General features: G+C 32.9%; 1 protein-coding gene across 1 annotated transcript in view; it reads left to right on the forward strand.

Annotated features, from left to right (window-relative positions):
- The first annotated feature begins 4,701 nt into the window (after positions 1-4,701).
- The window catches only part of CCDC178 (coiled-coil domain containing 178), a 184,357-nt gene continuing 171,978 nt past the window's right edge, over positions 4,702-17,080 (forward strand). Inside the window, exons 1-6 of the mRNA XM_059835964.1 lie at positions 4,702-4,759; positions 6,674-6,801; positions 8,916-8,950; positions 11,524-11,618; positions 12,978-13,178; positions 15,940-16,160. Coding sequence (XP_059691947.1) covers positions 4,702-4,759; positions 6,674-6,801; positions 8,916-8,950; positions 11,524-11,618; positions 12,978-13,178; positions 15,940-16,160 — 738 coding nt within the window. The remainder of the gene's footprint in view (positions 4,760-6,673; positions 6,802-8,915; positions 8,951-11,523; positions 11,619-12,977; positions 13,179-15,939; positions 16,161-17,080) is intronic.

The raw sequence follows: 17,080 nt of genomic DNA on the forward strand, positions 1-17,080 counted from the left end.
AGTGAATTAAACAAGAGTATGTTGTGTTATATCTACAAATACTTGATATAATTTTTTGTTTCTTCATTACTCTGTCTTTAAAAAATGGAGTTCAAAAGTATCTTCATTTATAATGCTCAGAATAAGAGATGTGATTTGTGTGAACATATGCAGCAATTATGCCAAAACTAAATTTCTTCAGTTCTGTGGTTACTATGGTAACCAATATTCAGTGTATTTCATTTAGAGATAAACAACAGAATGGAAGATGGTAGGTTTAAGATTTAATAATCTTTGCAAAAATACTGTTCTATAGTACATGATATTTTAATTATGTGTAAGGGGACAGATCAAATAACTCACATGCTTGGTAGCATGAACATTGGTAGTAATCATCTTTAAAACATATTTGGATGTTTCTTGTGGTAATAGAATTTCGGGTGCTCATTTCTAACAATTGAATTGAATTAGTTTTTTGCTTGAGCAGGGAGATTGTTCCCACTAGTGTCAGGTCTCTTTGACCTCCCAGGAATAAGGAAGAGAATGGTAATTCTCCTATTGTTTTGTTTCTGGCCATGGAATGTGTGAGGAGGGACACTGAAACAGTAGATTAGGTAGCACCTTTAGTCAGAGGTAATTATGTTTTATGTGAACCCATGTTGCAGAATGTGAGCAGCTCTTAATCTTAAGGTATTTATTTTCTCAATACTACTTGGTAGAAGTATAATTCCTCTGTTCTGATTCATGTCAGAAAGGTGGAACTCAAGAATATATAGAGAAAGACAAAGTGTATCATTCATGACTATAGCACAGAATACCTGGATTTAATTCCCTTACCTATTACAGATTTCCAGTGTCCTTGTGTTTCATCCTATTTAATTGTCTGCGGGTTTGTTTGTTTGTTTGTTTAGAGTTCATATTTGCACTAAGGTCTGTGGAAAAAGAATAAGGATTAAGTTTATTTGAGTTGCAGACTCGAGTTGAGTTCCAGTTAGCTGGAATGAACCACAAGAATGGTGGAATGCTGGAAAAAAATTAAATTGATTTTGATACAGAACTATTTCAGGTATTTATATGATATTAGTAAGATCTCAGCTATAATATTTTTAGTTTGGGATACCATTAGAAGTTTGTGAGAGTACATTATGTGATCTTAATTCCCTTCTTAAAGCTGAAAGTGGCTGGTAAAATGGACTCGTTCTCGGTATCCTGTTCCTGTGAAAGGAATACAGTATGACAAAGAACCTAAGGAATTTTTTCTGTCTTTTGTTGCTTTTAATAATAATTCTAATCTTTTTATTAGAGTTGGTGGTTTATATTAGCCAGCCTATAAAATTCTACGTGAAGCCTTGTTTTCAAGTGTGAGACCTGATTATCACTATAACATATTTTAATGCTGCAAACAGCTATTTAAACAATGCTGTGTACTATTTTGAAACATCTGCCCTAACTAGTTCGAGGGAATATTTTCAGGGATGTTAATCCCTTTCTGTGTATTCTGAAGTAAACCTGGGCTGCATTTCAGTGGTTAAAAGGGTTCACTGCATCACCTGAGTACAGGCAGAAATGGTGCAAGAAATTCTAGAACCCTAAAACCAAATGGTAAAATGCTGTATTTGTAGAAAGGTAATTAACACTTGGAGGTCAGGAAATGATAGAATAAAATGAAGATTGTTCATGGATTGGTAGCTCCTTTTAACTATGAATTAGTTTATAATTTTTATTTATGCTGACTGCATTTTGGGGAAGGAGGAAAAATTCCAACACAAATGGTATAGTCACAGTGAAGCAGGAATCAATAGAACATTTTAAACAAAATTCGTCTGTCATTTGGCCATATCTATTGTGCTTATGAGGTAGATGATAATCTCAATTTGCACTTCGTTTACTTAATAATGCATTAGAGTTTTGGTGAAGAGGTAAGTATGGGAGTTGACGAGAAAAAGGTTCTTATAGAATAAGCTTTTTATGAAGCATATTTATGAATATCGCAAGACTCTGCCTGGGGAATGGCATTTATGATGAGAAACAGTAATACTAGCTTATGTTACGTGGATCGAAATTCTAACATCTGGATTCTGATCTCTTGCATTGAAAAAATTTTATCAAGGACTTTGCTTTTAACAAAAATTTTGTTAGTAACTCATCCTTTTATTTGAGATGTTGGTATTAGAAATATATTTTTAGCAGCTGACAAATCATTTCTGTTATAGTAAAGTACCAAGAAAGTAATTAAAATGTTGTATGTATTTATTTTAGCTTTGGTAATATTTAATAATATATAAAATGTATATATATTTTTATAAATATATATATACACACGTACCTGATGAAAGATTCACAATGCTTTTTTTATCTTTCTTTATGGAGTAGTAAACAATGACTTTTAAAAGGTATGCTGTAGTAATATAACTAACATAGTGGTTATCTTTGTCAGAGTGAGAAAGTTAGTTTGAATTTTATAAAACAGTTTGTGCAGAATAACACTTCCTGAATGTCAGAGGTATAAATTACAGAATTGTGAGCACTAGTTCACTGGATTTGGCTTATTTTTTCTGCATAAGACAATATAAAATATTTTTTTTAAATTTGTATTTTGATAGCTAGAGCTGTGAACATAAATAGTCTAATATTTATATATAGTGAGGCTAAGATTTTCAACAGATACTAAATGAACTACATGCTGACTGATTTTTTTTTCCCAAGCTTCAGATTGACATGATACTTCTGTTATCAACTGCGGATTTGTCCAAGGTTGTTATATACAGTGGAATGCATCTTTGTGTTGTGTATATGATTCCTTATCAGGCAAGTGATGTTCTCACCTTTTCCTTGATGCGTGCTCGCGTATCAGATAATAGTCTGTTCATACCTTGTTCCGGATGTATTACTGGCTATATATGCAACAACAAATTGAAACTGTTTCTTAAGCTTGTTTTCTAAATTTCATCCTTTCATATGTAGTATTTTTCTCCTCTTTCCTCCTTTCTCTAGAGCTGTTCTGTCTGTCAATCCTTATTTTCTTTGACTTACTAAGAGTTTTAGATTCTTCTATACTCCTTGTTGGAGCCTGTATGGTCCATCTGGTCTGACTGTCAGGATGAGCCTGTAGGAGAATAGAATATCGCTCTGCAGAGTCCAAGAAGCTGACATCCTGTCAGAAATATAGTTAAAAAATCCTGCTTTCCAAATCAGCATATTTCTTTGAACAACGTTGAGTCCCATCATTGTTTCAGGAAATGGAAAAAGCTGCCGAAGTTGGAAAAAATAGCTATTAACGTGCAAATGACATGCAAGAATGGCTCATATAATACATTTTCCATACATTTCCTAAGGAGAGATGCATAGTTGAAAATATGGTGACTTCAAACTTTCTTATATGTATTATGAACTTTATTTAATATTAAAAAAATCTTTTCCATAGCTTTAGTTTGAAAGGTTTTGTTGGTATTGTTCAGAGTTTCCAAGTCAATTCGTTCATTATGGTAACAGAGCAATAATGCTGTCTGCATTGCAGGGCATGTAAGTTCATGTAGAACATCAGCCGTGGATTCAGCATTTCTTTTGGCAAGCTTGGTACACTTACATTCTTCTAACATCTCTTTGGAACAGACTTGAGTTTGAGTTTGGTGGATCAATAATCTGAGGTGTGGAGAGTGTGAAGAGCATATTTTGGTCTTGTTCTTCGTTTTCTCTGTCCATCCATCCAGTTGGACTCTCAGGCAACTATTTTCCATTTCAGAGAATTTGGAATAAATGTATCTCTATTTTCTAATACTACTACTTACAAGAATATGGAATGCTAAAATCGATGATCTATGCGATATTTGTTTCCGTTATTTTATGTTGATGAAGACTGTAATATAGAAGTTGAGGTTTTTTTGCTTTTTACTGGTCAGTTTTTCCAGTTTGGTAATAGTTGGAAGCCACAATTTACTGTGGACTTCTAATATGCCAACTGCACGAGGTGGGGGGGGGGGGAGGGGGAGGTGTCCACCTGGAACTCTGTATGGCAATACAGTTATTTGTCAAATGTCTGAATTTTAAGGGTGATAAAATATTTTGGTAAATTGCCTCAGCTTGATGTCCTGAGGCTTAACTACCTAAGTTTTCAGCCAGTATTGTTTTTCTGAATTATGCAAATTATAAATAAGTAATGCTGATTTTGTTTATTGTAGTAAATCTGAGTTACAAGTTTATATGCAAATAGGTAGATTATTTTCCTCTCATATGTCTATTCTGTCCATTGAGATGACAGTGTTTCAGACTACAGGTTTATGGACTTCCCTTCCATTGACAGTTTCTTAACTAAAATTCATTTCATAGGTTATCCATTTTGTTTTGCACATTTTTCTCGTTAGTGTTGGTTACCACTGTCATGATAGGCTCCAAAATAACCTGTATAATTTAAAAAGCCAGGCCACATAGGTTGAAATTTGGTGGTCTTATTTTTCATTTGCTTTTTAACTACCATTTCATTACTTAAATAGGATCCACTGTGTGATATGTACTGCCATCAACTGTTTAATTGCTGCTTTTGCCTTAGTAGGAGAAATGAAAATGGATATAGTAACCTTTAAAAATACTGTAGATATATCACTGATGGAATACATATTTTTGCTGATGAAAGTAAGAGTTTTTAAAATGTGTATATGTGTATGTATATATGTATACGTATTATTGTTTTTCTAATCATTAGGCTGAAAAGTACTACCAGCAATAATGTTTGAAACGCAGTCATTTTCCTGGTCTTCTAAGGACAGTAATGAGCCATCCCAAGGTACGTCAGGTACGTCTTCTATTATACAGTTTTCAAATAGTTTAATGAAGGGCTTAAATTTAAGATATAAGAAGTTATTTTATATTTTGTATTTGTAATATTATATAGCACTAGTCCTCTTTCTTGGTTCTTATGTCAGACTGCTTGAAAAACCTTCATACAAATGATGCATTTGTAGACTTTGAGTGTCAGTCTTTGACTTGCTGGTGTCACTCCATCCTGTAATGATAGTTCAGTTTTCTATCTGAAAACAAAATTGGCTATATTTCATTTGTCATTTAAATTTAATTTTTAGATTTTAAGGAAATGGTAAATAATTCTACTTTCTCAATGAGTTGTATTTCTAGCTTGCTTTTACAATGGGGTTAGAAGACTTGCATGTACAAATGTCTGCATTTACCAAGGAAGATCAAAACAGTAAGAAAGTAATCTTTTTCATTAAAGCTGTTCAAAGATTTCAGATTTTTTTTTTTAAATGGTGGTATTGTTAGTTGCATTAGTGATGTAAAGAAATAAACATAATTTTTACAACATCATTGATGTTAATTTAGTAAAAAGTAAGAATAGTAACAGTAGAAACAACTAGGGGAAATTAAAGTAACATTGGTCACAAATCTAAACTTCTGTGTTGTGCTTCAGAGTACAAGAAAGATACAAAGTCCATATATGCTTTGTTAGGATTGTGCTGTGTGGGCATCCTGTGAAGGTTTCTGGCTCTGTGAGCAGGCAGAGCAAAATCCTATGAAACAGGTTTTGATATCCATTTTAGTGGGCTGTCTTCTCAAACAAAATAATTCAAACCATATTTTCCATTCCAGTCAGGCTGTTTATGACAAACTAAAGTTAAAAGAGCCTTATGTAACCCACAGACTTTTCATGTTTTAGGCTGACACTTTAATTAAGACACTAAGAGATTTTTTTTTTTTTAAACAAAAATCAAATACACAGACTGTATATGAAGGTTATCTGGTTCTATTTTACAGTTTAATCCCTATTACTGTTATTGTTATTTTTGGCTCACCTCCAAGGCACATTAAAGCATTGTATCCCCCTGAACATAATTAGGTTAATGTTTCATGTTTGTAGGACAGCTTCTTAGACTTTTTAATAGCTCTACAGCTAAATCTCAGTGTCTTGTTCTGGTTCCTGACACCTTTCATTAGTGACCTCTGCAGTCAGATTCCCATTCTGTGTATTAATTAAATAGTTAACATTCAGTAGTGTGCCACAGTATCATTTATTTTTGTGGCTGTAAGGCTAACAGAGTTTAAAGAAAACATAATTGTGAAATCCACATGTTCTCGTAAACCAGTTCATTTATGTCATGTAGCTTTAAATTCCCAGCATGGGAACTACTGTTCTGGAACTTTCATCCCTTCATAAGGTTGAAGCAAACATTTGCTGGAACTAAGTATTGTATACGTAGGAGTAGTCTAAGCTTGCCTCTATGGCCCTGTGACCTTTTCTGTTTTGCTCTGGGCATTTTTATAGTAGCTGCCACCTTTGCCTTTTTGGGTTCTGATATTATTTTACTATTTAGACAAAATCCTTGCCGAGGACTAGCGTAAAATCATCAAACTCGATTCATTTGGGATTAATTATGTAAAATTAGTTATAGCAAATTGTATTTTGACCCTAGCCCCCTTTATCATGTCTCATCTCTTTCAAATTATTCCTTTATATTCTTCAAACACTTTTGAATCTCTCTCCTTGTATTTGAGATTGTATTCAAAAAGGAATAACATTTTGTGCACAAAGTGTGCATAGTAATAGATGCAGCTGTTATATTCTCTTAGTCAATTTCAAGACCAAAGCTTATCAATTTGCAAATTAAAGGAAGAAAATCAGGTATGAGAAAATCTCACACATGCCCACACATGAAGTTTAGCAACCTTCTGTATTCTCTTTCTCCAGATAAGAACAAGTGGATCACCACAAGACAACGTAGCTGTGCTTTTGTAAATACTCCATTACCCTGTATTAACAAAGCTATTAGTCACATTCAAGAGTTAGAATTAAAGATGGAGAAATATTTTCAACAGGTACATTTACGGTTGAGAGTGGCCAACTGCTTTTTATCTTTATAGGAACAAGTATGGTTTTAAGTAGTATTACTATGTTGATTTTTATAAAAATTTAACTTCATGTCATACGTACTCTCCAAAATAGTGCCCAGCGGATTCATTTACTGGTCGTGATGTGTCTTTCATCTACTTAACTGTTTTGGCTAATCAAACTATCTTATTGAAATCAATATACCACAATATCATAATGTAATAGCAATATATCATAAAGATTACTAAATTCATGTATGATGATTCAGATACACACACAGTCAAGTTGCTTCAATGACACCAATTGTCTGCAAAATATTTTTTGATACTAATCTTGAGTAGATAGTAAAACTGAGCTGTGTGCCATTTTCTGTCATTTATAGTAAGCAATGTTTTTTCCTGAACAGTACTTAACAATTCCTTGATTAAAAAATTTCTTTACTCTCATATTGAGAGACATGAATTTGAAAATGTTATGGTTCTTTCTCTAGCAGTACATGATGTTTTCCTAGCCTATATAGATTTTGTGTGAATAGAAGCAAGAATAATGGGAAGCTAAAAAAAAGGGTAGGTAGATGAAGAAAGAATGCAATATCTACTGTTTTAAAGTGTAGTAAAATCTTCCCATTAACTTCTTTGAGAACATGGTAAGTATCATTTAAATAATTCACTTTTGCTGGAGAAGTGTTTTCCAAATATTAATAAATTTTGCATATGCCTACACTGCAGTAAGAAAATCTGATCACTGCTTGCACAGACAAGTTGTATTTACATAATTTATATCCAGTACTGACAATAATGTCATCATAGCAGCACATCAGGAAAACTATCTTAGATTAGTATTCCACAAATGCTGTTAAATACTCTGCAGGGAGATTTCTGCAACTGCACAATAGGTATTAGAAGAATCCAAGGTGCATGAACTACTGTTATATCTTGATTTACAGTAGAGATATTAATTTGATAGGAAATTTTATATTTCCTCATTCACCTTTATTTGAAATAATGTGAGAATAGTGAAATAATTTTAATGTCATAATTTTGTCATCAGTATACATGAATTAGATGGATAAGCATTGACATGTCCAGATGTTTACTCATTATAATGTTAGCTTAAATTGTTTATATAAGTAAGTCTTGTGCATATTTTCCACATCTCTTCTAAGTGCGTGTTACTTAGTATACAGAGATACAAAACAGTCTGAGTCCTCTGGATGGTGACGTCATTAACTATGAGTTAAGAGGAGAAAAGGTGGGGTTGCTATAGTATAAGTATTTCATTACTGCTCTTAAAAATCAAAATTAGGCATATATACTGAAATGACTATACTACAAATAAAGGGAGTTTAGATTTTACTTGTCTGTATATGAATTTATTTACACCTCTGCTGGTAAGTTAAATATTACCAGCAATGTGTCCAGTTAACATGGAAAACCTTATATCCATACTGTTAAATTCTTACCCTCCAAAACAGGATAGACATTATGCACACTGCTTTTGAGAAATGCTCCCTGACCCTTTCCAGTTCCTGAACTGTGCTTGGAAACAGTTTGGGAGTGGTTTGTGAATGTGGTAATGTCCCTTACCGCAGGTTGTACCAGTAAGATTTAGTAACAATTTAATGGTGTAGGTGATCAAGTTGCTGGGCCCAGAAAACTTCCCTGGCAGTGTTTAATTTACTGTTGTAGACATAGCCCTAATGAAGAAAAAGCATGTGAAGTTCAGACAGAATCTCTGCTGTAGTTTTTAGATAGAATCTCTGCTGTAGTTTTTAGATTAAAAACAAAATACAGAGGTTAAGAGTGAAAACAGAATTAACAATACTAAGGGATTTTTAAAAAACATTCTAGAAAATTGAGCAATACATAACATGTATGTACAAAAGCTGGGTTTTATTACCAACCGTTTGGAGATGAACAGTTTTTAGGAATTCAAAAACTTTGTAATTATTTTAAAATGTTAAAAAGCATTCATCTGTATGTACACTAATTAGATCCTCTTATGATACTAAATTCAGAGGCCTGTTATGCTTTTTGTTAGGAAACAGAAGAAGTGTATAACATCTGAGATGTATAATGGAGTTTGTGTTTTGCTTTTGCAGTATGGTTATCTGTTTAAGGAGGAGAAAATACCATGGTAAGAATCATACATACAAAATCATAGAAAATATTGCATTTGTTTTAATGTCAATTTGATGGGATGTTAGTCTGGTTATAAAGTCTGCTCTGTGAACTGTAGAGTTTACCAAGTTCTTCTGTAAGGTAGAATGCATCTAAAATAAGCATTCTTAGTGTCTCCAGGATCTAGTTACTTCAGAAGACCAAAAGTGTTTATGGAGAATTTCTTATATCATTCCTACTCAGTGTTTAATTTTCAAAGATTCAAGATGATTGCAGATCTCAGGACCCACCTAACTGATGAATTTCTGTGGGTAACAGTTGTTCAGTTCTTGATACTTCTGAAATTGTGCCAATTCTACCAGTTATCTCAGGTTCCTAAATATGAGTAAGGATCCTTATTTTAAGCTCTCGTTGCTTTAAGTTTTGTGTTTGAACATGATGTATAAGCATTCTGAATGTTTCTGCATACTTACTCTGATCTTTGTGAAGTTCTTTAAATACTGTGTACAATTTTCTGAATTTGCATAGAGTGTCAAATTTACTCTTGTTTCAGCTTAGCTAGACACAGGGAGAGGACAGGTAATTAAAAAAGGGAGTTGGAAAAAAGTTCGCATTAAATGGCCATTTCTTCATCAATGCTGTAGTAAGATGGGGAAAAATCTAGATTTTTTTTTTTCTTTTTTTTTCTTTCCTGGTTTTCCTATACTTTATACTGTTAAGATTCTTATTAAATGCATGATTTTTGTGTTTTCAGTGTAGTTTGACAGCTACTTATGTTTAGTTCTAAAAACTTTTGTGAGTTTGAGTGACAAAATTGCCTTGAATCACACTATAGTGTTTGCAACTATGTATCTTTAAAGTTGAGAGCAAGAGAGTATGCTTGTTAACATCAAAACAGAACATAATTCCTAAATTAGAAATAAGAAGTTGAAGAATTGTTTTTTCTAAATATGTTTGCACTGGAGATATCTACAATATATACAAAGTTCTTAAAGGTTATATATTTAAAGTGCAATTTTAAAATGTAAATTTAAAATGTAATTTTAAAACATAAAACTCATGCAGGTTTTTTCTAAATTACATATTGGCTGCATGTATTTTGAAATACACTAAAGAACTCAGTCTTTTCCTAACCTAGGATACGATATGACACAACACAATACAATACAAGTGTATTTCAAAGCCAACTACTCAGAAAGTACAGAAAATAAGTCTGAATGTGTGACTTTAAATTTTATTATTCATGATGCAGGCTACTTTATGATGTAGTTCTAGTTACAAAGAATAAAAGGGGAGTTTGAAGAGGAGAATGTATCTCATGGACTGAGCTTGTTGTTGTGGCTGTTTTGCTCAACAAACCCTGTATTTCCCTGTGTATTTTTACTTCATGTCAGATACACCTATTGAGTTATTTTCTGTTTGCCTACTTATCCAACTCCTATTTATCAAAATCCTCCTTCTGTATCTAATTTGATATCTCTTCCATCACCAGGTCCCAGTTTTCCTGGCCAATGTCTTACTATTTTCCATTACTTCACAGAATTTTTTGTTCTATTCTCTGTAATTTAGATATATTCTCTGTTGATCTAGGAAGGCTTTAATAGTATTTCTTTTGGTCTGTTTTTGACATTGCCTGTTATTTCTTCATGGAAAAGGAACTTTTTTGTGGAGTTCTTTCAAATATATACGTTCACATTATGCATGTATGTGTGATATAACACTGTGACTGCAGATTTCATTTCATCTTAGCTGCATATGAAGAACCTGTATGTGCTCTTTAAGCCGCATATGTGGGCATAAGCAGGTGGTGGTTATCCTTCCTTCCCTTGTTCTGAACTCCAGTAGGCTAATGAGCCTCTTAAGTTCACATGTGGACTATGATTTGCTTGTGTTCTTCTTTGACTACTTGTGTTACTTCTTTCACCCTCTCACTTGCAGGTTAAATTTGTCCTAATCTCATTTTAACAAAGCTCTCCTCATCTCTGCTTTTGAGTCTCTTAGATTTCAAAAGCTTTTCTGTTGAAAACTGATTAAGCCTTGTGCCTTGATCGTTTTTCTTTTGTATTCCTAAAAAACCTTTTTTCTTCTTTGTTGACCCTCAAGTGATGACTTCCCTTAAACTGATAAAACTGAAACTAGTCTGACCTGCAGTGGCAATGTATCTGTGTCTGCACAGATACAGCACTTGCTTCTGTCACTTAGAAGAGTCTGGAAAGTATAGCATATATTTCTCCTGTATGTTCAGAACTTGGAAAGAGTAACAGCTTTTCTACAACAGTTTCTCTTTGGCACATCCTTGGGGATGAAGATGAAAATTGAAGATCTGTGTAAGTACAAGATGTAAAGAAATCTGTTTCTTGTATTTCTGTAAAGAAATATGAGAAAAGCACTTATATGGGAATTCTACAATTAATAACTCTTCTGTATGACTTGCAGGTTTTTTTAAGAATTATTCCATTTAACTAGCCAGCATTTAAATGTGTAAGATTCAAGAAAGGAAATTTTGACTTAATAGAAGTAATATTTACTTAACAATGCTAATTTAAATTCAGTCTAAAATTTTTTAGTGACAGTGGTTTTTATCTATAGGATAACAAAACAGGTTTGTGCTGAATCTCTTGAAGATATCTGGTCATCATTATCCACTAAGTTGGATTTTAAAGAAGCTGATATATCTTGTGAAGGTAAAAATATTTCATAACACTCAGTCTGAGTCGTAAAAGTAACTTATCCTCCTTTAAGATATGCTTTGCATTTGTAATAATAGTTGCTTGTTGCCTGCTCTGTGTCTTATGTAAATGATTTGAGTGTCCTTTGAAATCTGTGTGTATCATCTATCAAGCTGGAAGACACATACATTTTAAATGTTATATTAAGTACTATTAAATCATCCTATTTGTAAGAAGATAATTTACATTTCTGTATTTAGATTCATACTGTATTTTAACTCATCTAGGATTTGAACCAGCTGAAGTAGTTATGTTAGTTATTGGGAATTCTAGGGGTTTTTTCATTTAGTTTCTGTAAAACCAATAACTGCATTGCTGTTACAGGGTATTCATAATGTACTCCCAACATAGAGTTCTTTTTTTTACAATTTGCATCTTTCTCAGATTATATATTTTTGAATTAAGTTTTAAATATTAAAGAGATTGTGTGCAATTTCTTTTAAGCCAATGTGCAACCTTTTAAGTTCTACTAGCCTGAGACGATCCTGTCTGCAGTAAATTCTGTGATAAAATTTCTGTTGATGGCAATGAAGCCAAAATTTCACTCCAGATTTTAAGTAGTTGTCCTTCTTTTCAATGCTTGCAGTTTTTAATCAAAATAATTCAGGGAATTATTGACTGTGGAATGAAAATGGAAATGTCTGGGACTCTGTAGTGTATATAATTCCCATTTTTTATAGATCAGGACAATGGATGATGACATCAAAGAATCTTTTATCGAAACAAATAGCTGAGGCATTTTTAATACCCAAATTTCACAGAATGAAATGTTGATGATTCGTGAATATCACGAGTAAAACAGTGCTGTTGAAATGTTACACTGAATATTCTTGGAACTCCAAAGACTTTAATGAAGTCATTGATACTTACTTAGGAAACTAAAATTAATTATGTATTCTTTAAAAAATTGAGATTATTACAAACTTATACTATTATTTGGATGATTACTTACCCAAGCAACGAGGCAAATATGAAAATTTTGTACCATCTATATTAATACATTTTTGTTGCATTCTGCATTGGAAATAAACTGGAGAAAAATACTATTGAACGTGAAAGTTTTGTTTGTAACCAGTTGTGCTTGCCTTGATAGATGTGAAGAGGCTAGCTTTAAATTGAGAAGGAAGCTGGAATAAAGAGTGTATGTTTAAGCCTTCATAAGAAATAATTACAATGTATTTTTAAAGACAGCAATGTAACCAATTGTGCTTACTGTGATACATGTGAGCAGGCCAACTTTGTGTTGAGAATGAAGCTTGAATAAAGAGCATATGATTAAGCTTTTATAAACATTTTTTTAATGTATTTTTAAAGACAGCAAGACATTAACCTTGAAGCAGGAAACAGAAGCTTTGCTATTGGAAGTTACTGAGTTAATTAAGCGGCTGGAGGCTGATCGTGAGGAGGCAGAAAAAGCTTTGGAGTTGGAGAAACAGCGGAGGAAAAAGCTTAGCATGAAAATTGATTGTATGTCACTTTGGAGGCTTCAGCAGCTCCCTGCAGCTGTTCAAAAAGGTATTGGTATTGAAACTAAGAATATTTGTTATTTTTCAGTCAGTTCATTACCAAGTATAAGAATTATGATGTGACTATAGTTGTGTTTACTGTAATAGGAGTACAATATTTACTCTTCCAAATTTGGTATGTTTGAATATATATCTGGGAAAAAATATGGAAAGTACTGTGGAATGTTCAGCATTATTTGAGAAATAGCGTAAGAGTAGACGACACTCTTAAGATGATAATAAATATTCAGTTTGGGGCAAGGAATGAGAAGCTGAAATAGAGTTATAAAATAATGCATTTGAGTTAAACCATAGATTAAACCACAAATTAAAAAAAAAATTGTTTTGAGAAAAATTAAAATGTGATAAACTTGAATTAAGTACTTACATATTTAGTAGGAATTATTTGACATAACCATTGGTAGGTCTCCTTGAAATCACAGATTCTAAAGACATTTGCTATTACCTTTTGTGAAGAACTGGCATCTACACAACAGAATTAAAGAAAAAAGAAAAAAAAAGCAGCTACTTAGCAGCTGTTTGCTGTTTGTCTTCTGACTCACAGTCAGAAGCAGGTACTGTTTGAACCTAGACTTATACAAAAGTTGCATAATTTGTAACAGGTTCCAAAATGTAAAATCACAGTTGGTACTGTAGTGCATATTCTGATGCACATCATCCTGAGATCTTTCACAAATACCTCACAATCCAGAGTGTGGTGACAGTGCAAGTCTTCCATAACTGTGTTTACTGACCAGTAAACACTGAGTGAAGATCAGTGTATAATGGAGGCAAGCCAGGAGTCCCAAATGGTTTTTTTCTCTCTCTCTCTCGTTTTTTTCCCCCCCCCTAGGAAGGCACATCTCTAACAATATATGAGAACAATGTATGTTTGTTTGTTTATTTTAGCCAATGGCTAACTCTTGACTTAGAAACTAGAAACTTGTGTTAAGGTGTTACCAGTTTGCAGAGATTGCTTTCCTTAAAATCAGTTGCCTCTGAAGGACAATTTGTGATGCCCTGAAAACAGAGCAGGAGATTGAATAAAGAATCAGAATTAAAATTCATTGATAGGTTAGAAACTGCTTTCAGGAGAAAATCCTGTGACAATGGAAAGGTCAATTTTATGGAAGCAAAGAACTGCAAGAAGAGAAGGTTGGTAATATAATCTTCATTCTTCAGCGCAGTAGTTCAGGATTTGAGCTGCAGAGATGTTACTTCTTACTTTTTGATGTACTTACCTACAGTGATGCAGCTGTAAATAATTTTTGTGCTTTGCTATAGATTCCTGCTGCTTTTACTTTACCGTTTAGCATTCTCTATAAATATCAAAAGTTTGGAACACTGGAATATAATTACCACATTTTAAATTCTGTTAATATATGCAATGATGCAGTATTTTTTTTTAAAAAGCAAAACAGACAAGCATGAAGTTTGGCTGTGAAAACTAACCAACTCTTGTCCCTTGATTTATCAGTGGGCTGTGTCAGTATGATGTTGTGTCCTTGGAGTGAATTTGTAATTTTCAGGATTATAACTTTTCATAGTATATCTATAAAACAAAAATTATTCTAAAATGGAATTGAGAATAAAGGGAAAAGACCCTCAGGGATGTTATAATTATCCTTAATCTAAGTATTACAAACCCAGGAGATTCTTAATTAAGAGTTTGCATGAACCATTCAGAGTAGACACTGAATCCTGTTATTTCTTCAGACTTCCCTTGATTTCCATTGTTGCTAGCTCCTGCTGCATCTATGTCCTGTAGCACACTTACTTAGGTAATTGCAGTGACATAACCTATCTTCAGAAATTACCTTCTCTGAAATATAACAAAAATCCAATGTAAAACACATTTTATTCATCTTAATATTAGGTGTCACTTTGTATGATGTAGAAAAGCCACTTATTCATACAATGTCTCTTTAACTTCTAGTAGCAACGAGATAATAATTTTGTAAATTTGTGATTTATGTGTTGTTAACACAGCAAAATTTATTGACTATTAAGGGATTGCATTGAATATTCCACAGCTACTTCTCAGAGCTTTTTTTCTCAGTAAAATGTGCTTCTGTCTCTCAGATTTATGGCGAAGTTTACTGTCTTGAGATACTTCCTGATTTTTTTCTTACCTGATAATCTTACTTTACTTTCCCTAGTTTCATACCAATAATTTTTCCATGTAGAACATAAGCTGCTGCAGGACACCATCTCTAATAAGTTTTTTTTTCTGAGCAAAATAAAATATTTGTTGTCATTCAGCAACCAGTGGTCTAGTCATGTATTTTCTTGTAAAGACTCATAGGAAATTCATGCCAAAGTCAGAAAAGTAAATGCAGGAAACTGAACTAAGACTGACATACTTCTGTATGGCAACATGAATATGTTTTGTTTGTTGGCTTTGAGTTTGTATCTTTAGTTTAACTTTCTTGAAGCCAAGTTTAGTTCAGGAAGTGTTAGATTTCTAGTGTTAAAAAGGCTAGATGTTTTAATTTCCTTCGTAAAAACAAAACCACCTCTCACTTTGAAGATTTGCTTGATTTATGTACTAGGATTATTAAGTATGTGTTCAAAAACAGTTCCATTGCTAATGCAATATTTGGTGATGTCTTTTGTAACCAATGTCACCTTTTGGCCTTCAAAGTAGTTTACAGCAAAATTTTACAAGTCTTGTACTTAGTATTATGACAACATATTTCCTAATCCCACTAGGTATTCATGGTGTCACTGAGATACTCACATTTTGTTATGCTAATTCTCTTTTTTAACAGAATATGAAATGTGTGTTCAAGATACCTTGGAGCTACAATGGCATTTTGACTGTAAAAGCCATCAGCTGCGACAGGTACAAAACCAAATACTTATGACAGAAACAATCAACAGAAAGATTCAAGAGGATATAGACTTCATGAAGAAACACAGCCCTCTGCTGGAAGAAAAGTTGAATCTAGAGGGTGAAGCTGTGAAGGATGTGTTAATGGCTTATGAAAAGGTAAATGCAAACAAAGATTCTTTTAGAACCTTTCCACTGCATAGGTGCATACCCTTCTAGAGGACAGCAGTCTTTTGGAAGTACCAAAGTCTGTTTTAAATTTTGTACACAAAGAGTGCAAATTGTGTGCCCATACTGCTACATACAGGCACTCAGTGCAGGCAGAATCCGGGAAGGATAATGTTGTTGGCCTTTAATAAATGTCTCTTAAGCATATATGGAATGTAATTCTAACTTTGTAAGTTGATTTCATGTGGGATTTTTCACGGGAAAGGTAGAAGGAACGTATCTGATATTTGCATAGATTCTTGTCACAGACATCAGTGTTTGTTCCAGAATACGGAGATGTTAGAAGCTGTCAAAAAAATGTTTATAAGATTTAATTATTTTTAAGTGCTGATGTACATTTTTCCTAATTTATTTGTTGATAGTATTTATTGATAGTAATATTGATAATAATTTATTTTTCGTCGATAATAAATGCCTAATGTGGAAAATGTCAGGCGGAATAATTAAAGTGTCATAAGGTTGTAGGTAGCTTAAAATTGATGTCTAAAAAGGGAGGGATACTGTGCTACTTCAAGTACAGATTTTAGTGCTAATTATTATGTTTTCTATATATTTTCTATAGTAACTTTTAAATACAAATCCAGAGATTAATCTTTTTTTCAAGGTACTTACAGTCTAAAAATGGTCTTTTGTTTGTAGGTGATTCTTAGTAAATATTATTTATTTCAATTTGTTTGATTTTGAACTTCTCATATTTTGAGGACTCAACAGTCATGTCAAAATACTTCTAGAATTAACAAGACTTAATTGCCTGTTACACAAATAACAGGAGAATTATCATGAATGAGTTCTGACCTATGAAATAGCTCACAGTTCTGTCAGTGTTATGCGATATGTTAAAAAAAAAATCA

This window comes from Gavia stellata, chromosome 3 (assembly GCF_030936135.1).
Source record: "Gavia stellata isolate bGavSte3 chromosome 3, bGavSte3.hap2, whole genome shotgun sequence".
NCBI classification, from domain to species: Eukaryota; Metazoa; Chordata; class Aves; order Gaviiformes; family Gaviidae; genus Gavia; species Gavia stellata.